The sequence below is a fragment of the Myodes glareolus genome, chromosome 17 (assembly GCF_982192425.1).
Source record: "Myodes glareolus chromosome 17, mMyoGla1.1, whole genome shotgun sequence".
NCBI lineage: Eukaryota > Metazoa > Chordata > Mammalia > Rodentia > Cricetidae > Myodes > Myodes glareolus.
This window is the reverse complement of record NC_142042.1, coordinates 62921131-62941146: the sequence shown is the minus strand read 5'-3', so window position 1 is coordinate 62941146 and position 20016 is coordinate 62921131. Positions and strand designations below refer to the sequence as shown.

The 20016-nt window shown below is 53.2% G+C and overlaps 1 protein-coding gene across 7 annotated transcripts; it reads left to right on the top strand.

Annotated features, from left to right (window-relative positions):
- Window positions 1-4690: 4690 nt before the first annotated feature.
- Celf3 (CUGBP Elav-like family member 3) lies at window positions 4691-19046 on the top strand. 7 transcript variants are annotated; one of them, XM_087897794.1, is made up of 14 exons: window positions 4691-4743; window positions 5514-5619; window positions 6644-6726; window positions 11394-11442; window positions 11846-11974; window positions 12089-12168; window positions 13093-13236; window positions 13408-13549; window positions 13755-13904; window positions 14448-14513; window positions 14823-14966; window positions 15217-15360; window positions 16387-16523; window positions 18026-19046. In XM_087897794.1, the coding sequence occupies exons 4-13, from the start codon at window positions 11394-11396 to the stop codon at window positions 16512-16514; spliced, it is 1176 nt and encodes a 391-aa protein (XP_087753920.1). In that variant the 5' UTR covers window positions 4691-4743; window positions 5514-5619; window positions 6644-6726; the 3' UTR covers window positions 16515-16523; window positions 18026-19046. The 7 variants fall into 7 exon arrangements, with proteins under 7 accessions (XP_087753920.1, XP_087753916.1, XP_087753917.1 ...); XM_087897790.1 differs by lacking the exon at window positions 4691-4743 and having other exon boundaries at window positions 4835-5619; window positions 11849-11974; XM_087897791.1 differs by lacking the exon at window positions 4691-4743 and having other exon boundaries at window positions 4836-5619; window positions 14838-14966.
- The last annotated feature ends 970 nt before the right edge of the window (window positions 19047-20016 follow it).

Sequence of the window (20016 nt, the reverse complement as noted above, 5' to 3'; positions counted from 1 at the left end):
GGGTTAGCAATCATTTCAGTTGTTTATCTGTTTTTTTTTGTTGTTTTTTTTTTTTTTTTGGAGAGAGAGTTAATGGTGAGAGGGAGATAAGCTGCCATCTGTCAGGAGTGATGTTTTCCCAGCAAGAGCAGAGGTTACCCAAGGGTGACAGTTTCTCTAAGCTGAGGCCGACTTCCTCCTATCCCGTAGAGGGAGCGGTCACAGTGAAATCCGCAGACTTGTAGGTAGTGTGGCTGTCACAGCCTCTCAGTTCTTGAGTGTTTGAGATGTGGCTGTGCTAGATAAGCCAGAAATTTAAAATACACTTTGGACCTTGAAGGCTTTATGGAAGAAAATAATATAAGCTATCTCAATAACTTTATATGTACTGAATGTCAAAATAGTATTTTGAATAAAGTAGGTTAAATAAGCTGTCTTTGTGTATGTGTATGTGTGTTGTGCACATGTGTGTGAAACCAATTGTCATTGTCCAGTGTTAATCACTCACCATCTTCCTTTCACTGAACTTTGAGCTCACTGGCTGGCCAGGCCACCCATGACGGCCCAGAGAAGCAGGAATCCACATTCCCTGACTGCCCACTGAGGGGACTCGGACTCAGCAATGCACCCGACATTTTATGTGGGTGCTAAGAACTTGGACTCAGGCCCTCATACTCTATAGGGCCTATACTCAGGCCTCATACTCTATAGGTAGAGCAAGTACTCTACCTCTGAGCCATCTTCCTACCCCCATAAAATGGTTTAAAAATAAGACGGTCTCACTGTAGCCGTGGCTAGCCTGGAACTCACCACGTAGACCAGGCTGGTCATAAACTCAGAGAGTTGCCTATATCTGCTTCCCAAATCCTGGGATTAAAGGCATAAACCACCTCTCCTAGCTCCATTATTTATTTATTTATTTATTGTTTTGCTTTTTCAAGGCAGGGTTTCTCTGTATAGTCCCAGCTACCTTGGAACTCACTAGGTAGACCAAGCTGGCCTTGAATTCAGAGATCTGCCTGCCTCCCCCTCCCAAGTGCTGGGATTAAAGGTGTGCACCACCACTGCCTGACTATTTATTTATTTCTTTATTTATTTTCTGGTTTTTCAAGACAGAGTTTCTCTTTAGCTTTTTGGAGCCGGTCCTGGAATTCGCTCTGTAGCCAGGTTGACCTCAGACTCATAGAGATCTGCCTGCCTCTGCCTCCTAAGTGTAGGGGTTAAAAGCATATACCACCACTGTCCAGCAATAAAATTATTTTTACATGTAATTTCCCGAAATGGATGCAAAGACTCATACCTGTAATCTTGGGAAATAGAGGCTGGAAGATCAGGAGTTCACCCTGTGCTACATAGTGAGGTTCAGGCCAGTTTGTGGTACAGAAGACCCTGCTCAAATAAATAGATAATTCATAAAAAGTCAGTAAGTGAACCAGACATGGTGGTGCACACCTTTAATCCCAGCACTCCAGAGGCACAGGCAAGACGGTCTCTGTGAGTTTGAGATTAGCTGGTCTATGTAGAGAGTTCCAGGATAGCCATGGCCACATAGAGAAAGTCTGTCTCAAATCAATAAACAAACAGGTTGGCAATGTGATCAGTGCTTAAAACACTTTCCACATAAACCTAAAGACCTGCGCTTGATTCCCCAGAACTTACATAAAGGTGGAAGTAGACGCTCCACCCTTAAAAGCCATTCTTTGGTCTTCACACACGCATTGTAACATGTGTGCATGTGTGTGTACCCACAAATACAAATCAATAATGTGATTTTAAAATGTTTAAAGGAGGAAAAGGGACTCCACAAAGTTGTCTTCTGACCTCTGCATGCAAGCCATGACACACACATCCTCAATAATAAAATAATACAACAATAAGATAATAAATAGGCAGTAAATAAAATAAAATTAGCAGCTTTCTTGGGAGTAGTTGAGATAGATTCTCTCGGTGTAACTCTAGCTGTCATGTAGCTTGCTATATAGACCAGGCTGGCCTTGATCTCACAAAGATCTGCCTGCCTCTGCCTCCCAGTGTGGGATTATAGGTGTGTGACACCACTTTTGCCCCCATTAAAAAATATTTTTATGTATATAGATGTTTTACTTGTGTGTTTGTTTGGGTACAATGTGCTTGTATTGCTGCAGAGGCTAGAAGAGGGCCTCAGACGGTTGTCAGTCATGATATAGGTGATGGGAACCGAACCTGGGGCCTCAGAAAGAGCAGCCAGTGACCATCTCTCCAGCACCTTAAGGTCAGTAATCTTCTCATACACGGCAGCTTAGCTTTGAGGAGGAGGAAGAAAGAGCAAGCTTGCAGTTGATGGTCTGAGAAAATCCTCTGGGGGAATTAAAGCCTACAGCCTCGTTTGCTCAAAGAGAAGCTCCCAGGGACAAGTTCCTGAGTCGTGGGGCTCCCCCTTAGTCTTTACCTCACAGAGCTCCCATCCCCCCCAAGACTGAAAGACCTTCAGAGGTGACAGTCCCAGTCTGGACTGGACACTGAGCGAAGGACTGAGACCCTTTGCCGTGTGCAGCCATCTCCCGGTTACTGCTTGGGAGGAGGAGCCAGAAGGGCTCATTGAAATTCATTTTTGTGGATGTTTAATATTTCAGTTAAGATGATTAGGCCCAAGCCTGAATGAGCAGTGAGGAGGCAGACCTGCTGAGAAGACAGAGAGTAATGAGATCAGTGGGCCCAGCCACAGGGTCCCCCATGCTCTCAGGGCGTGATCTGTTTAACATCTCCACAAATGCCAAGATCGGATTAGAAAGGCAAGAAAGGAGAAGTGGGGGTGGGGCAGGCGAATGGAAAGTTACTGTGGAGAAAGAGCTTCCCACTTCCTGGTCGCCTGGCATTGCCAAGGCATCTCCACTCGTCATAGAGTCCCCATTACCTCACCCTCTTGTTCCATTTTAGGGTACCCTGTCAGGAGGTCCTGCACATCGATCTATATGGTGAGGTGTGATCAAGTCTCCACACAGATATTCACTCAAATATACACACCTGCCAGAATGTAGCAGCTTCAGGCCACAGAATCCCAGGTTAAAGGAGGTGGACATGGTCACCAGGGAATGGGGGAGCAGGAGGAAGGTCACCAGGGAATGGGGGAGCAGAAGGAAGGTCACCAGGGACTCTTCAAGGGCACAGAGGGAAAGACAGACAGACCAGGTTCATATCACCGCATTCCCACACGGAATTCTGGGTGTGGGACCCACCCTACCTAGGCTGCAGTCTCAGCTGGATGTGGCATTTCCAGCTGTGTGACTTTAGGCAAGTTACTTAACCACTCTGTGCCTTGGTTTCTTCATCCATATCATATAGGGCAGTGTGTTTAGCAAGTTAGGAACTCTCACATGTTTGGAACAATGCCTAAGACGTGGTTCTGCTATTTCAGATCCAGAAGAAGAATCTGCTTGTTGTGATAACTCAGGAATGGAAGCCTCCAGGGTGCGTCTGGGCTTCTCAGAGACACCCACAGCACTCTAGAGACATCAGCTCCACCCTGGGTAGAGGAACAGAATAAGAAGAGCAGGAAGCAGGGCGGTCTACAGAAGCTGCTAGTGAAGTGGGGATGGTGAGCCTGGACCGCTACCCTGAGAGCTGATACCCACAGACCCATCCTGCACTGAGCAGGCACCGTGCTTGAACAGAGAAAGCCAACCTTCCTCTGGATCATGCAACACATGATCAGGTTTTGAAGTATAATTGGTTTCTTTGGGGGGTGGGGGGAAGGAATAATGAACCCTAAATACATTTTTTGGCTCCTCTCATCTGTCGCCGAGCAAAAAGGAAGGAGTAACTGGGTACTCAGCCCTCAAGGGGAGCCTGGCAGCTGTGCGTGTTCCCATAGAAGGAATCAGGACTCCCCACGTCACAGGTTCTTTGCATGAAGTGTTTGCTAAGCACCTACTATGTATGAGCAAGACACCACACTAGACTCTGAGCAGTAGGATGCCGAATTAAAGGGAATCTTGGTCTTCAAGAGACTTCTTCCAAGTGAGGGCTGCCAGCAGCTGCCGGCTCCCTGCCCATGCACTTATACACACAAACCCCCCAGAGAGAAGCAAGGGGGTGTCTCCAAATGCCAGACTGCTATAGTTCCCCTTGCTTTCTTTTCTGGAAAATTATGCAGCCCTCTTTCTGCACTCACTTCCATTATCTCTTTTCCCACAACACCTTTGCATTTTTCCCCTCTGCCTCACTTTTGCTCTTTTCCCCCAGACCCTGTGACCGCTTCCTTCCTCATCTACACCTCCCTTTCTGCCCTTCAACCTGCTGCCTGTTCTCCCCCGTTTCTCTTCCTTGTTTCCTTCCTTGATTCCTCATTCTCAGGCTCCCCAAACACCAGACTCCCCTCTACTCCCCACCCCCAGCTTCCATCCCCTGGGTCTTCTCTTCCTCTTCCAGCACCGGGGACAGCTCCAGCCCCCGGAACAATGGACCCCACCTTAGGGCTCCTCTATAAATTCTCCATCTTAGTGTATTGCCCAATTCCTGATTGGGGAGTAAAATGGGGGAAGGGTTGTTAACAAGACCAGCTGCTCTTCTAGGGTGGAAAGGGAGTCAGGGAGGATAGGGATAGAAAGAGGGAGTGGCTCTTGCCTGGGTTGTGCGTCTCTCTCCAGAGTAGAGAATTTGTATTCTACCCCTGAGACTGACATCACTGATGTCAGGGGAAAGGAGGTGGGAGTGGGGAGGGGGGTGTGGAGGGGGGAGGTTTTTGTTGAGGAGAGCGCGGCCGGAGAGCAGAGCTCCGGGACCCAGGTGACCGGGAAAGAAGGCAGCCCTAGTGTCGGAAGTAGCCGGCAGCGGTCCAGGCCGGGGAACCATCCAGGGTGGGAGTGGGAGGGGGGGTCGAGGGAGAACCTGAAGGGGGCAGGGCAGAAGGGACCCCCGGAACCCTGCCGCCATCAGAGATCAAGTATTTGGCATCAGGGATCTTCGGACCCAGCAGAAGGATCAGCCACAAGGGAGGTGTCCTCCCTAGGAAGCCAACGAGAGAGTCACCTGCCCCACATCAGGAGCAGGGACCCCTCATGACGCCGCTGGCAACCATATCAGGCCCCTAAGCCCCTCAGCTTCCTTCCTATCACCCTCCTCTTACTCTTTCCTCGTCTCTTGTGGCATTTGTGCCTTTGCTCCCGCCCTCAGCGCTCCAGCGCTCCTGTTACCACCCAAACGCCCCAGGGCTTAGCTGCCCTGACCCCCATCCTGGGATATTTGCCAGATCTCTGGGAGGGAGATCATTTGTTTGGGCTATGCCCCCTGGTGGCCTGACAGTATCTGCCTAGACCCCTGACCCCAGCCCTCAACTCCCCAGGCCTCCTTTGTGTGAAGAGCCCTCCTCTGATCAGCACTGTGGTTGGGGGCCAAAGGGAAAGCCGGCCCTGCTGGGCCCCTGGGCCCCACCACCTGCCTCCTGGTTGGGCAGCTTCCCTTGTCTTTGGGCCTCTCCCTGCTCCCCCCCCCCCGGCCCCTCCTCCTGGGCCGCCCCAATGAAGGAGCCGGATGCCATCAAGCTGTTTGTGGGGCAGATCCCGAGGCATCTGGAGGAAAAGGACCTGAAGCCCATCTTCGAGCAGTTTGGTCGGATCTTCGAGCTGACTGTCATCAAGGACAAGTACACCGGGCTGCACAAGGGTGAGGGGTCAGGCCAGGCTGGAGAGAAGGCAGCAAGGATGGAGGAAGCTGGAGGGATGGAATGGCTGGGAAGGAATGATTTGGAAACAGAGTTCAGGGACTGGGGACTAGATGGAGGAGTTGAATGAGAACTCAGTTGAGTGACAGGAACTTTGGGGTGGAAAACTAAGGGGAACTGTACATAGAGATGGAGAAGGGTGTTGATGGCATGGGAGGAACTCCAGAAGGACCGGAAGGACAAGTTTGAGGAGAGAGGACCAAAATTGACCATATGAGTAGCCCCAGATGATGCTGGAACGGCCGGCCAGGTGTTCAGCCTAGAAAGAGTGGGGTATAGCCAAGCCAGGGCAACCCAGGACAAAAGTGATGAGCAGAGGAGACGGACCTGGGGAAGAGAGACTGGACAAGGTTTGTAGGACTTAGGAAGTTATTAGGAAAATGCTCCTCAGGGCTCTCCAAGAGCTGCGCTGCTAAACGGGGCTGGCCTGGGATCAGCACTTGGAGAGTTCCAGATGCTGGGAACCCCGGCCACACCGCCTCCCTGCTCTCTGGGCTCAGGAAACAGCACTTCCGGCTGCTGCTTTTCCTCTTCCTTCTCCATGCACAGCCTGCACCTGCCTCTGGTGGAGTCTACGAGACCTGAGAAGTAGGGGAAATGGAAGAGGAGAGGGTGATGATGGCCAAGATGGAGGAAAGAAGGGAAGAGAGAGGAAAGAGGAGGAGAAAGGGGGAGGGGGAGAGAGAGAGAGAGCCACATTGCCCTACCTGCTTGGAAACCACAGCTCTTCCTGTCCCAGTCCCATCTCTCAACACATCAAATGCTCTCCCTCCCGTGTCCCTCACCTCAGGTCTCTGCCCCAGAAAAGGGTATAATTTTTATCCCTCTGGGATGCCTTCCCAACCCAGCCAGCAGAGAGGGCAAGAAGGGGAAACGCCTTCCCCATCCTCAGTCTCCTGGGGAAACCGTAGGAAGGGGAAACTGGGGACTCACCCCAACCCTGCCTCTCCACCTGTGTCTCCTCAGGATGTGCCTTCCTGACATACTGTGCCCGCGATTCAGCCCTGAAGGCCCAGAGTGCCCTGCACGAACAGAAGACTCTCCCAGGGGTGAGTTCTGCGCCCTGCAGGGTCAGGGTGCTGAGAAGAGTCTCAGGAGTGGCAGGGGACCCACAGCCCTCCCAGGACACTGAGCTATTTTCCACCTCTTGTCATCAGCGGGAAACCCTTCTAGCATCCTTTCCTTCTGTAGACGTGTGGAAAAGAATGGTTCCTGGAGTAGATGGGACCTTTCCTGAGGGGTGCGTGCAGCCCCTCCCCCACTCCTCAGTCTGTCCCCAGGCCTTGCGAGAGCGAGGACCTAGCTGTATGGGAGGCGCGCACAGTAGACTGGGCACCTGTGTCAGAGGGAGCACGAGGAGCCCAGGCACTCTTTTGTGGTACTGGATAAGGCAGGCTGGGTGGCTGCGAGAGGGGGGAGGGGTGCTGCCGCCCTGAGAACAGGCAGCTGGGCCTGCTGGACTGTTCCGTGCTGGCTTCTGAGACCACACAGGCTCCCTTCCTGTCTCCCAGGAAGAACTCCACAAACAGAGCCGCAGGGTCTGAGGCGGATATGAATTTGGGGAGAGCAGGCAAGGGAAGAGCTGACATGATCTTGAAAGAGCAGGCTTGACCCCACCGAGTGCCCAGGGAGGTCAGGGAAGCAGAGGTGGCTCTGAGGTGGCTTCCCTCTCCCAAAGTTACATTTCTTTGTCTCTTGAGCCAGCCTCCTACCAGCCTGGGCTGGTAACCTCTAGAAGCTCCCTTCTCCAGCCCCTTTGCCTGTCTCTCTGCTTCTCTAGGCTCTCAGACTGTGAGTACCAGGTAGCCTTTCCTGAAGCCTCATTGCCCACGGCAAACCTTGGCTCATCACTATCTGGGGGTTGGAGACATCTGTCCTAGCCTCCACGCCTTCCCCACGTGGGACAGAGCATGGTACTGACTGACCATCCTGAAAGGAAACAGACAAAACAGATGGGACAGGGATATAGAAAATAGAACTACTTATACCGCCCCCAACTTCAAACTCTCTGGAGGTCCCCTCTAGCCCTCCCCACCATCTTATCCCAACCAACAGGAACCGCCATTGCCCAGAGTGGAGGGCCAGTTCATGCTAGGTGCATGCTAGCGAGCCGGCCAAGGGATCTAGAGTGAGCATGTTTACGCGCATGCACATATGAGCACCTTAAAGGCCAGGTGAGGGGTACATGCGAACTGCTGAGTTCCAACCTTCCCTCCTTTTCCTCTCTGGAGGGCCCTCACAAGTCAGTCTTTACCTCCATTGCTATGGGTTTCCTCATTTCAGAGCTCCTGCAGGAACTGGAGGGTCAGCGGAAGGAGACCAAAAGAGACCAGAGAAGGGACTTGGATGAATGACAGTGGGCTGGGCAGGCGCCCCAAAGGCAGAATACCAGCTAGGGATAGCTCCCCTGTATCTGTTCCCTCCAGTTGTCTCTGAAGCTCAGACAAAACTCTGTCTTGGATAAGACACTGCCTGCCATTCCTGAAATCACAGTGGGCTGGGCATGGGAGTGGGGGAAGGACCCCTGCCTAGAATGCTTCTCTCACTTCGCTCTGGACCTCCCAGGTGACACGAAGTTCCCACGGTGGCCTTTGCCACAGTTGACCGAATCCAGAGGGACTGACAGAGTTTCTAATAGGAAATGAGGGGTTCCGTTCTTTCAGGAGAATCACATGCTAAAGGGTTGAGAAAGCTGGCATAGGGCAGTCAAGGGAGCAGACACCTGTAGCAAACTCCTGGCCTTGTACCCTACCAGGCGTTCTACCCTGCCATTTGCCCCGTCAGGGGTGTGTGTGTGTGTGTGTGTGTGTGTGTGTGTACAGTGTCAGACAGTACACAGTTATGTCAGTAACTTTTTGTTCCTGTCTCCAAGTCCTCCTGCAAAGTCTATTTTAACAAGGACACTTTAACCTGCTTTCTGCTCCCCCTCTTCGTCACCCAGAATCTAGAAGGCGCTACCAGGTTTCAGACAGGTCTGTGGCTGTTGAGTCCCGTTCTCTCTCCTCTCCAGGAAGAGTTCCCAGGGTGGCTCTGTCCCAGGTTTCTGGATCCATTCTGAACAGGGTGTGGCCTTTTGGAAGTCGCTTGTGAGGGTTGCCTCTGCCTGACTTCTTCTTTCCCATCTGTTCTGGGTCAAACTCCCACTCTGGAGATGTAGGCATTCCCATCAGCTTGAGGCAGGGAGGGTGGGCTCTGGGGCACTAGGAACTGTGGAGGGCGCCTGATCTGCACCCTCAAGAGAATTAGATTTTGAGGAAGAGTGAGCTCTTTTTGGAGGTGGGATCTTGACTGTTAATGAGAGGGATAGGCCTGAACAGTGGCTGTTAGGGAAAGCAGCTCAGAGCGCCTTGGCTGGAGTGTAAATAGCCCCTTCTTCTTGGGGAGGCCCTTGGGAGGGCTTATCACCTGGTGGGTGGTAGCTAGGGAAGAGGCGCCTGCCTGGTTGCCAGGTAAACACAACGCAGCTGGACTCAGGGGAGGGGGCAGGTGTGCCCAGGCAAGCTAACAAAACTGAGCTTCCCACAGGAAGTGCCAGGCCAGGAAGGAGTGGGACTGGAAATGTGCATTGGGAGAGCTGAGGAGTCCTCTGTGAGGGCATTGTGGGGGGTTTGTCCACACTGTGGTCTTTGCTGTAATCTCCGCGAGAATGGACACCCGCCGCGGGTATTTACTGACATGCTATTTTTGTACTGGAAGCCTGGGCAGGCACGACATCATTCCTCTCCCAGGTTCTCAGTCTCTGAGAGAACAGCAACTTCCCTGGAGACTTGTCGGGAAGGGCCTAGTGCCAATCATAAGAATGTCCATGCTGTGGCCCTGACTGGACTGTCTCCACATCTTAAGGGGGGATGTGGCTAGCTGTTATGGAGCCTGGGAGAGAATCTCCTGTTTTAGTTACAGAAGAGGTGACTGACCATAAGTCTCTAGCCCACAGACCTCCCCTATACGTTCATACACACACACATTCTCTCTCTCTCTCTCTCTCTCTCTCTCTCTCTCTCTCTCTCTCTCTCTCTCTCTCTCTCTCTCTCTGTCTCTCTCTCTCTCCCCTGAGGAGATTGAGTCTCAGATGGGATAATCCCAGATTGGTAGAAGGTAAATCTGGGGGGGGGGCAGACTGACAGGAGGATTTATGAGACTGTGACCCTCCCACCCCCCACCAGCTACTCATAGACCCAGAGATTTGGGGGAGCGAGGCTGGGGCAGGAATATCTTTGAAGATGAGTCTTAGGTTTGATCTGAGGCTGTGAACACCTGGCTGGCAGAGTCCAGCCAGGAGTTGTAATTTTTGTATTTCTCCTTGTTAATTTCAATCACTCAAGCTCTCCAAATGCTAGAGGACCAAAGGCACGGAGCACCTGACTACAGAATTCCTGATCTGTCTTCTCAAGGAAGTTGAAGCCCAGTGGAAAGAAATGACTTAGCCATGGCTCCTAGCGAAAGGCAGGGCTCCTAGGACCTAGGTCTCCTCTCAGTTAAATGACTTTCATTAGCCTACCCTTAGCCTCGATGCTTCGTCTTAGACTTTGGGTCTCTGGAGTTAAGATGGTCCGCCACCACATGAGCGAGGGGGCTGGGTGTGACCCTAACAGTCAAAGTCCTCACTAGTGAAGGAAATTCAGAACTGAATACCGAAAGCTTTCACTTTCCAGCCACTACCACGCTCGCCATCTTGGTTAAGGAAATCAACCTGTGGGAGTTTCCCAAGTCCGCTCACCAAACAAGACACGGGGAATAGAAGTAGGAATTTTTCTACCCACACTGAAGACTGAACAAAGAGTGATTCTGTGGGTGTCGGGGAGAAGGTAGAGCTCCGGAGAACCAGCGAGCCAGGGAGGATTAAAGGGAGCACACAGAGCCTCGCTCCTTCAGCGCTCTCTCAGCTCTTCAGACCATGGATTGGTTCTGGAGGAGGAAGGCCAGAGAACGAGCAGTGTGGCCCTTGCAGGACCTCCCCCCCAGGACCAGGAAGCTTTCCTGGGCCCCTCCCCCACCTCCCAGCCCCTCCCCAAACCTCCACCCCCAGCATACCCTGTTCCCACCCCCCCTCCAGCCCTTCTCTGGGTGTGTGTGGAGAAGCAGAAGTGATGACATCACCACGGTCGCCAGGGCGACGGGGACGGATAAATCAGGCTGAGTGGGCGGTTGCCATGGTGCGCATTCTCCCGTTGCCACGGAGACTGGGCATCTGCTCCCTTTGTGCTGCCCGAGTGCCTTCCCCATGGGGTCAAGGGGTGTAGGGGAGCAGAAAGAGAGGCAGACACACCTCCAGTGGTTAGAAGGAATTCTAGGCCTCTGTGGGGGTCTCCCTCATCCTTCCTTGGGGGATCTCCGTGGGATAGCCTCTGTTTGCTCCTACTTTGCAGATGGACGCAGCTCTGGTTGATCAGGCCCTTGGCTGAGCTCTGACTTCAGAGCTGGGTCCTATGGACGGGCATTTCTCACCTAAGAGAGCAACACCTATGGGTGGCCCAGACATTCTGAGGCCAACCTGAGCCCAGAGCTGCACCCCATGAGCATCTTCCAACACATCCCCTCTCCTCAGTACCTTTAATCCTTTCAGGTCTGAATCCTAGACAAGCCCTGCCCTTTCCTTCCCGTCATCTTAGAGGGCTGAGGAAACTTTGTTCCCATTAGTCTCTGGCCATCTCAGCTCGGGAGGGCTCTTGGCTGTTCCAAGGAGGTCCTGCCAGCTTGCTTCTTTTCTCTCCGATAGATGAACAGGCCGATCCAGGTCAAGCCAGCCGACAGCGAGAGTCGAGGAGGTAGGTTCTACAACTTTGGATTCAGCCCCTTTCCTCTTACCCCCAGGCCAGGATTTGAGAGAGATGAAGGATGGCTTCTCCTAAGGAAGGAAGGCTGATGGTACTGAAGAATTGTCTCAGGCTGGGGTTAAGGGATGGGTGAGTGTGTGGTAGGAGGCAAGATCTGACCCCTTCGCAGAGATGACAAAAATGAGGCCAAGGTTCAAGTCCTTCTTGACCTAGATGAGAGTACTGTCCATTCCTGAACCCCAATTTCCACCTATTACTTCTTTACACCTAGAGTTATTGTCCCCCAGGATGGGGGAAGTCTTATCAGGAGCAACAGGTACACATAGAAGGTGAAAGGCTGTGAGAGTGGTCAGGAGGTCCTGAACACTACTCCCCTCCTATGCCCCGCCCCCAGAAGACCGGAAGCTCTTTGTGGGGATGCTGGGAAAGCAGCAGACAGATGAGGACGTCCGGAAGATGTTTGAACCATTTGGGACCATAGACGAGTGCACTGTGCTTCGGGGGCCAGATGGGACCAGCAAAGGTAGCCCTCCCACAGCTCCCCTTGCCCACGGAACCCCAGAGGACGCCCTTATGTGAGGTACGCTCAGAGGTAGGCATTCACCCTCTTCTCCATCCCAACGTTCCTTCACCTCAGGCTGTGCCTTCGTGAAGTTCCAGACTCACGCCGAGGCCCAGGCAGCCATCAACACCCTCCACAGCAGCCGGACCCTGCCGGTGAGCCCCACTCCCTCCCTCCTAGTTTCCCCACTGGCCAATCACCAGTCCCTAGCATAGAGCAAGATTCTATTTAAGATAGGACTTCTAATTTATTATTTTTAAGTTTTTGCAAAAGAATCAATGAATTAAACATTACACCCTATATCTACTCATCTCCAGTCCGAATTCTCTTACTCTCCTCCAGCCTCCTCCGTCCCTCAGTCTTATCTGCCATTCGTTCTCTACCCTCCCCTGTCCCTCAGCTCGCTCCCTGGGGTGTCAGGACCCTTGCTTAGAGGCCCCACCTGCCCAGCACACACTGATACTGTTGCTCCTGAATGTTAGTGTTGAGTCACTTGAGTGCTACCCGGAGTTTCTAGCGGGAACCTAACCAGGTGCTTCCAACAGATGTGGGGCTTCCCACAACTCAAGGCTCTCTAGCAGAGGCAGGGTGGGCGTCGGACAGGAAGAGGACTCAGCATCTGATAGAACCGAGCCCTGGGCCCTACTGCTCGGAGAGTCTAGGACTCTGTGACAATCCTTGCAAATGTCCCGATTGGGATTCGATTTGGCTCAGGCTAGCATGGAAATGTGGAGTGGCATCACCAAGTACTCCATGAGACCTGGGGTGTGGGGCTGGAGTCACGGCAGGAGATGATGCAAACACTCCCCCCCAGCTAATCCACTGTGGGCAGCCAGCACGGGCGCCTCTCGGCGCCGCCCTCTCCATCCCCACAGACCCGTCCAGTCTGAGCATTTAACTTCACACTCCTCAATTCTACTAGCCTTTTACACAGCCAGTGCAGGGAGACGGTGGGATTAGGATCTCCCCATTTAGACTGGGCATTGTGATGGCTGTGCTCCCAAAGAGGCCTACGACCAGGTGCTGAGGCCCTAGGGAGCAGACGCTGACTCTGCCTGTGGCACATGGCCCGTGCCCAGGGTGCCTCATCCAGCCTGGTGGTAAAGTTCGCTGACACAGAGAAGGAGCGAGGTCTCCGCCGAATGCAGCAGGTGGCTACCCAGCTGGGCATGTTCAGCCCTATCGCCCTCCAGTTTGGAGCCTACAGCGCCTACACCCAGGCCGTAAGCATGCCCCCCCCCCCCCCCCCCCCCCCGCCGTCCCCAATGCTAGCTCGATCCTGCTCGTCTCCGTGTCCTTCATGGCCCTCCCTCCAAACACCGAAGCGGGGCTCGGGAGGGAGACAGACAGCAGTGCTGGGGGCCTGGCCCTACTCTCCTCTCCCCATCCCACAGCTGATGCAGCAGCAGGCAGCGCTGGTAGCAGCTCACAGTGCCTACCTCAGCCCTATGGCCACCATGGCTGCTGTACAGATGCAGCACATGGCTGCCATCAATGCCAATGGCCTCATCGCCACCCCTATCACTCCATCCTCAGGTAAGGCCTGTGCTGAGCAGGTAGGGCTAGGGAGAAACATAACCGGGCAGATAATGGTGACCGTGAGCAGGGGAAGCCACGGGGTCCAAGAGGTGCTGGGGTCAGAGAACAGCCGCTTGCTCCACTCTGCCCCCAGATGTGCCAGCTGGTTCTCTGCATCTGTGTGCCTGTCTCTGCTCTGTCGCTATCATTTTCTCCTTCCTAGGAACCAGCACCCCTCCTGCCATTGCTGCCACGCCCGTCTCTGCCATCCCTGCTGCCTTGGGCGTCAACGGCTACAGCCCGGTGCCCACCCAGCCCGCAGGGCAGCCTGCCCCCGATGCTCTGTATCCCAACGGGGTTCACCCTTACCCAGGTGGGGCTCTTTGCCTGCCCACCTTGCTCCATAAGCCATCCAGGCCACCATTCCCATGCTGGCAGCCATGACACACCTTCCCTCTCCAACCTCAGGGCTTAAGGTGCTTTCCTTGCTCTTCCTGGGCAGGAGTGCTTCTTGGGTTCTTTTCTTAGTGTTTTTGAGACAGGCTCTCTCTGTGCGGCCCAGGCTTTCCCAGAACTCATTATGTAGACTAGGCTAGCTTGGAACTCACAAAGATCTGCCTGCCTCTGCCTCCCAAGTACTGGGATTAAAGTCATGAACTACTTACTCTACCTGACATTCTTCACGTTCTTGGCTAGGGCAGCTGAGGCTGAGAGGTAGAGCGATTTGGCCATAGTCAGTCACAGACCTGTCTGCCCGACACTGGGCTCTTTCCCTTTTCCTACTGCCATAAGCATTTCCCCTTCTCATCTCACCCCTCACCCCTACCCCATGAGGCTGTTGGCTGAGAGGGACGCTGGTGGGGTTCGCATCATTTCCCATCACAGACCCACTCATGGCTTATGGTGCTCCCCTCAGCCCAGAGCCCTGCTGCCCCTGTGGATCCTCTCCAGCAGGCTTACGCGGGAATGCAGCACTATACAGGTGAGGATGCAGGCCCAGGCCGGGCACATGCGCAGGTGGGAGGGACGGCATGAGGAAAGCAGACCTAGAAACTATATATCTAAGCCTCCTTCGACGCTCTCTGCCAACCAATGCCCTCAGGCTTTCCTGACAAGCTATGCCTGTGAGAGTGCATGCTTGAGGAAGCACGCCGGGACTTGGTCTGAGGGAGCCCCTTCCCTGACACTCTTAGTCCTGTAGATTCCACTGGACTGGACTGGGGAGGGAGACAAGGCTGGCTGTGAGGGGTCGGGGGAACCCCATTTGCTTTTCCTGTTTTCACTACCCTAGCAGCCTATCCTGCAGCCTACAGCCTGGTTGCGCCTGCGTTCCCGCAGCCTCCAGCCCTGGTCGCCCAGCAGCCCCCACCACCACCTCAGCAACAGCAGCAGCAGCAGCAGCAGCAGCAACAACAACAACAGCAACAGCGGGAAGGTGCCAGCCAGGGGCAGGGTCCTGATAGCTGTGAACCACCCATGTTGTGGGCTTGGGTACTCTCGATGGCTCTGCGCCAAACTCAGCTCTGGCCCTATGTGTGAGGATGGAAGGAATGGGGACCCCGGCCTCACACTGCCGGGGGCCTGGATCGGCAGCTACTCTCTGCAGCTGCCCGCCCCCACCTCTGATGATCCAGTCTGCGTTTCCCAGTCTCTGAGCTATCCCTTCTATCTCTGCTGCCACCCAGGCCCTGATGGCTGCAACATCTTCATCTACCACCTGCCCCAGGAGTTCACGGACTCAGAGATCCTCCAGATGTTTGTCCCTTTTGGTCACGTCATCTCAGCCAAAGTCTTTGTTGACCGGGCCACCAACCAGAGCAAATGTTTTGGTAAGAGCGTGATGATCCAAAAGACCCTATGGACATTTTTGTTTGAACTCTAACTTAGAACAAAGTTTGCCACATTTGGAGGCATTTAGGGTCTCAATGAACTCAGCATTTGAAAGCCTGATTATACAAGACCACAAAAGAACAATCTCCGATACACCCACCAGTCCATACAGTTGCCACACAAGTCCAGCTCTTGTAAAAACATCATAGCTTCATCTTCCTCCTTAAGAACCAACCTTGGGGCTAGAGATGTAGCTCAGAAACCTGAGCACGTGTAGTGGCATGAGATCCTATGTTCACATCACACACATGCACACACACATGTGCAATGGCATGAGATCCTATGTTCACATCACACACACACATGCAGTGACATGAGATCCTATGTTCACATCACACACACATGTGCAGTGGCATGAGATCCTATGTTCACATCACACACATATGCAGTGGCATAAGATCCTATGTTCACATCACACACACACACACGTGTAGTGGCATGAGATCCTATGTTCACATCATACACACATGCAGTGGCATAAGATCCTATGTTCACATCACACACACACACATGTAGTGGCATGAGATCCTATGTTCACATCTCTCACACACACACACACACACACACACACAAACGCACAAGCCAACTCCATTTCACGTAGTCTAGGGATACTAGATTTCCAAAGGAGGTAAGTTTCAGCTGGAAACCTGTTTCAGACCCTTGCTTCAAAAGCCATCTATAGGGGTTTTTAAAAGGTAGGTTCTGAGAGCTTTCAGGCTAAAGGGGCCACCTTTCAAAGAACACTGGAAAGCACATCCTAGATTGTGAATGGCTGGACTGGATTCACTCATTAAATCTATCATAAACCAATTCTTTCTGACTGCCTACTGTGTGTCAGGCAGGTCTCCAGGTGTTAGAGATGCTCGGAAGGAGCAGGGTGGTGCTGGGAAAGCAAACAGGTAGGCCTGCCCTGCGGCTGGACAGCACTGTGGGGCCAGGCCGGCCTTATGCCCTTCTCGCCTCAGGCTTTGTGAGTTTCGACAATCCGGCCAGTGCCCAGGCTGCCATCCAGGCTATGAATGGTTTCCAGATTGGCATGAAGCGCCTCAAAGTCCAGCTAAAGCGGCCTAAGGATGCAAACAGGCCCTACTAAGGGCTTCAGGTGGGTGCTGCTTTGTCCTGTGACCTCATCTCCAGACTCCACACATGGGGGCCAGACCCCTTAAGTGAACCCCCCACCCTTCTTCCACTACTGACCCACCATGCTGGGCACAAGAAAGTGGGATCTGGGCCACTCCCTCAGCTACTGAGTCATTTGTGTCTCCTGCAAGTGTGTGTGCGTGCACACACACACACACACACACACACACACGTGCGTGAGCACATGTGTGCACAAACACCACCCCAGGGAGAGCCAAGTCTACACCTGTGTCTATTCCCAGAGTTTTCCACAGTATCTGGTCTTGTTTGTCTGGTCAGTGTCTGTGTGTCTGTGTCTTTCTCTTTCTGGTTTTCCTTTGGGTTGGATGTAATTAGTGTAGTAGGTCTGGGGGGGCCAGGAGGCTGCTTTAGAGAACTGGAGGTCATAGAGCCTTGGTTTGGAAACCTTGTCTCCCAAGAAGTGGGGACACTCAGGTCCTGTTGCCTGTTGCTCTGAACTGCAGGTGATTTTCCCAGGACAGTGGACTCTGGGGCAGAACATAATAAAGATGGGAGTGGGTGTGGCTTGGCTTAGTGGACAAAGTGGAATAGCACCGACCTGGTATTTGTACTGAGTAGGGCCCCTCCACCCCAGTGAGGATGCCATTCAGACTTGGGGCACAGAGCTGTGAACACTGGCTACTTTTGATTTGTTTAATCTCCTTTGGACCAAGCCTTGAAAGAAATCACAACCCAAGAACAATACCCACATTTCTGTTTCTCCCCTTTCCCCCCAATCCTGGCTGCTTAACTCCCCCACCCTGGGGGCCCCCAGCCCAGGGTCCGTGTCCATTGTCGGCTGAAGCCCCCATCCCGGACCCCTGCTCCGGGCCCCTGTAAGTTGCATGGAACAAGCGTGTTGTCTTTGGAGCCAATTGTTTGTTATCTGGGGAGGGGCTGTGGAGGGAAGCGCCCCCCCAGCCCAGGCTCAGGGCCGGGGGCAGCTCGCGGGATGTGCTTGGTCAACAGTGGTTGGTGACTGTGGTCTGTGGTCTGTGCATTTTTCTTTTGCTTCCTTTGTTCCTTTCCAAAAAGGAATGAGAACACTACCTTAGGGCTAGGAGTGGAGTCACTCCATCCCTAAGCCCCTCCTGGGTCACCCCAGTCTCTGCAGATGCTCCCCTCTCCAGGTGTCTGTCTTCTGTGCACCCTCTTCTCCTTCCTTCTAGTTATCTCTGCTTGCCTGTTTGTCTCATTCCTTTGCCGCTCTCCCCTCTAGCTGTCTGGTGTTTCTTCCTAATAGCTTCAGCTTCTATTTTATTCCACCCTTTCTTCCCCATCTCTCTCTCCCTGCTCTATCCCCTCCTAGCTGGAGGGGTGGGGGAGGCGAGCAGACGGCCTGCCTTTCTCAAGTAGCCCCATTATAGGCGCCATCACTCCCTGCCACCACCCGCCCCTTCCCGGAACCCGTGACCAGTATTAGCCATCTTCCCCGTGCTTCACCCAGGTTTCCTTTCTTCACAGGTCTGGAGATACCAGAGGAAGGGCACTCTCTTCCCATGACTGGCCCCGGCCTTCTCTGCACATCTGCCCTGGGCCTTGATTGGACTCTGGGGCAAAAGCTGCTTCATGGCCCTACGGGTCCAGGACCTGGCTCACTCCCACCACCTTGCCTCTCTGAAGGGCCATGGTTTTGCTTCCCTGGCTCCAAGAGCCTATTTCCTCCCCAGTGCCCTTTTGGCCTTTGTGAGGAAGCAAGGAATAGGCTTGAAGGCCCAGGGGTATCTGCCTTCTGCTAAGGCTCCGGAGTCGGGCCTCTGCACCCACCGTTCGCACTTGTCTCCCCTCAATGGGCCTGCAATAGCTACGCAGGCCCATGAGGGCGGCCAGGCATCCTTTCCCCCAAGCGTTCTCACCCCAGCCTCCTCCCGACTGTAGGGGCTTCTCAGAAGCTGGCTCTCACATCTCCCTCCACCCTCAGCTAGAGGTAGGATATCTCCAAATCCCAGGCTCCTAGCCCTAACACTCATTGCCTCCCCCAAGAGTCCCTCAAAGGAGGGTGTGAGGAAAGCCCCCGAGGGCTGCCTCTCTGCCAGCCAGTCATAGAGACCCTCCTTTCATGAGGAAAAGACCTTCCCTGAATCCCTAAAATGTTTACAGTCTCTGCTGGCCTCCATGTGAATACCAGGACCACCAGGGCATCACCCAGCCCAACGAGCCAGGCACTACCATCCCTCTTTCTGGGAGTTTAGACAATGTTGCCCTTGGATTTTTTTTTCTCTCTCTCTCTTGATTTCTCCCTTTGCTTTGGGGGTAATTGGGTATTTGGGAGGAAGGGTGTGGGGAGGGTTAAAGGGGTTTATTACCTGGTCATTTTCTTTAGGAAGAAGTTTTAGGGAAAAGAACATGGGTGGGGGTGGGATGGTAGAGGGCGAGAAAGGGAGTCAATTTCTGACACTCTCTATGCTTTACTTATTTATTTATTGAGTTTTACTTTTGAAAAGTTGGTCTTTTCTGTCTAAATAAAGAAAGAAGTTTAAAAGCACCCAATATGAGTCTTGGAAGGTTGAGAGTAGGGTGTTCACATTGGGGAGAGGAAGGGAGGGAGGGAAGGAAGGAGGGAGGGAGATTAGGATTAGGGAGACAGAACTTTGAGGAAGGTCAAGCCCTTGCTATGGTCAAACCTTGCTCATAACTTCACAATCCTATTCCACTCGTCTTTGGGGCTTGATTCTAGAATGCTCTTCAGAGTCAAGCACAGCGGAAGGACCTGCAGCTGAGTACAGGAGCAAGCACTGGTCAGCAGGCCTCTCTGAAGGCTGGGCTCGTTTCCAGTGACACTAGGAACTGGCTAACACTACCATTGTGTGTGTGTGTGGTCCCGTGCTGACCCTTAATGTTCATTCTTCATTCTCCAGCAGCCCTGTGGGCAGGAGGTAATTGGCAGGCAGGGAAGATGTTTGGAGGGTTAGCTCCTTTTCCCAGAGTCACAGTGCCAGAAAAGAGGAAGCCGTGGAAGCCGAACACCTGTCCAGCTGCTGTCTTCTCACCTGTTCCCGAAGTGAAGATCACCAGCACTGTCAAACAGGGTGCTGGGGCACTCCATCCAGCAGGTCTCAAAGTCAATTCCTATGATTCTTTCCCAAGAATGCTTTTACTTGTCACACCAAGGGATCACGTGGTGTGGGCTCCCTTCACTGGTAGGCAGCAGCTTTACCCAGGCTCTTACAGACTTGCCCTCATCCAGTTATGACCTGGACTCAGGCCAGAACTGTTCAGTGGAAGTGTGACTGCAGGCTGGGGGTGTAGCTCAGCTGGAAAACACTTGCCAAAGGTGCCCAGGGCCCTCTACACCAACACAGAGATAGTAAGAAAGAAAGCAAGGGAGGAAGAAAAGTAAGTGTGGGGTGGGGGTAAATATAAGGGCAAAAGAGAAACTTACAGCCATGTGTAACTCCTCACAGTCAACCCCACCTTTCCCCTCCCCTCTCCTCTTAGCAGGGCCCATAGTTTAG

What these genes read in the sequence shown, in the direction of transcription:
- Celf3 (XM_087897789.1), top strand. Translation starts at nt 5,475, where the DNA reads ATGAAGGAGCCGGATGCCATCAAGCTGTTTGTGGGGCAGATCCCGAGG. An exon ending in CGACAGCGAGAGTCGAGGAG is followed by an intron (nt 11,443 to 11,845) that starts GTAGGTTCTACA and finishes CCCCGCCCCCAG; the next exon opens with AAGACCGGAAGCTCTTTGTG. An exon ending in GCCAGATGGGACCAGCAAAG is followed by an intron (nt 11,975 to 12,088) that starts GTAGCCCTCCCA and finishes CCTTCACCTCAG; the next exon opens with GCTGTGCCTTCGTGAAGTTC.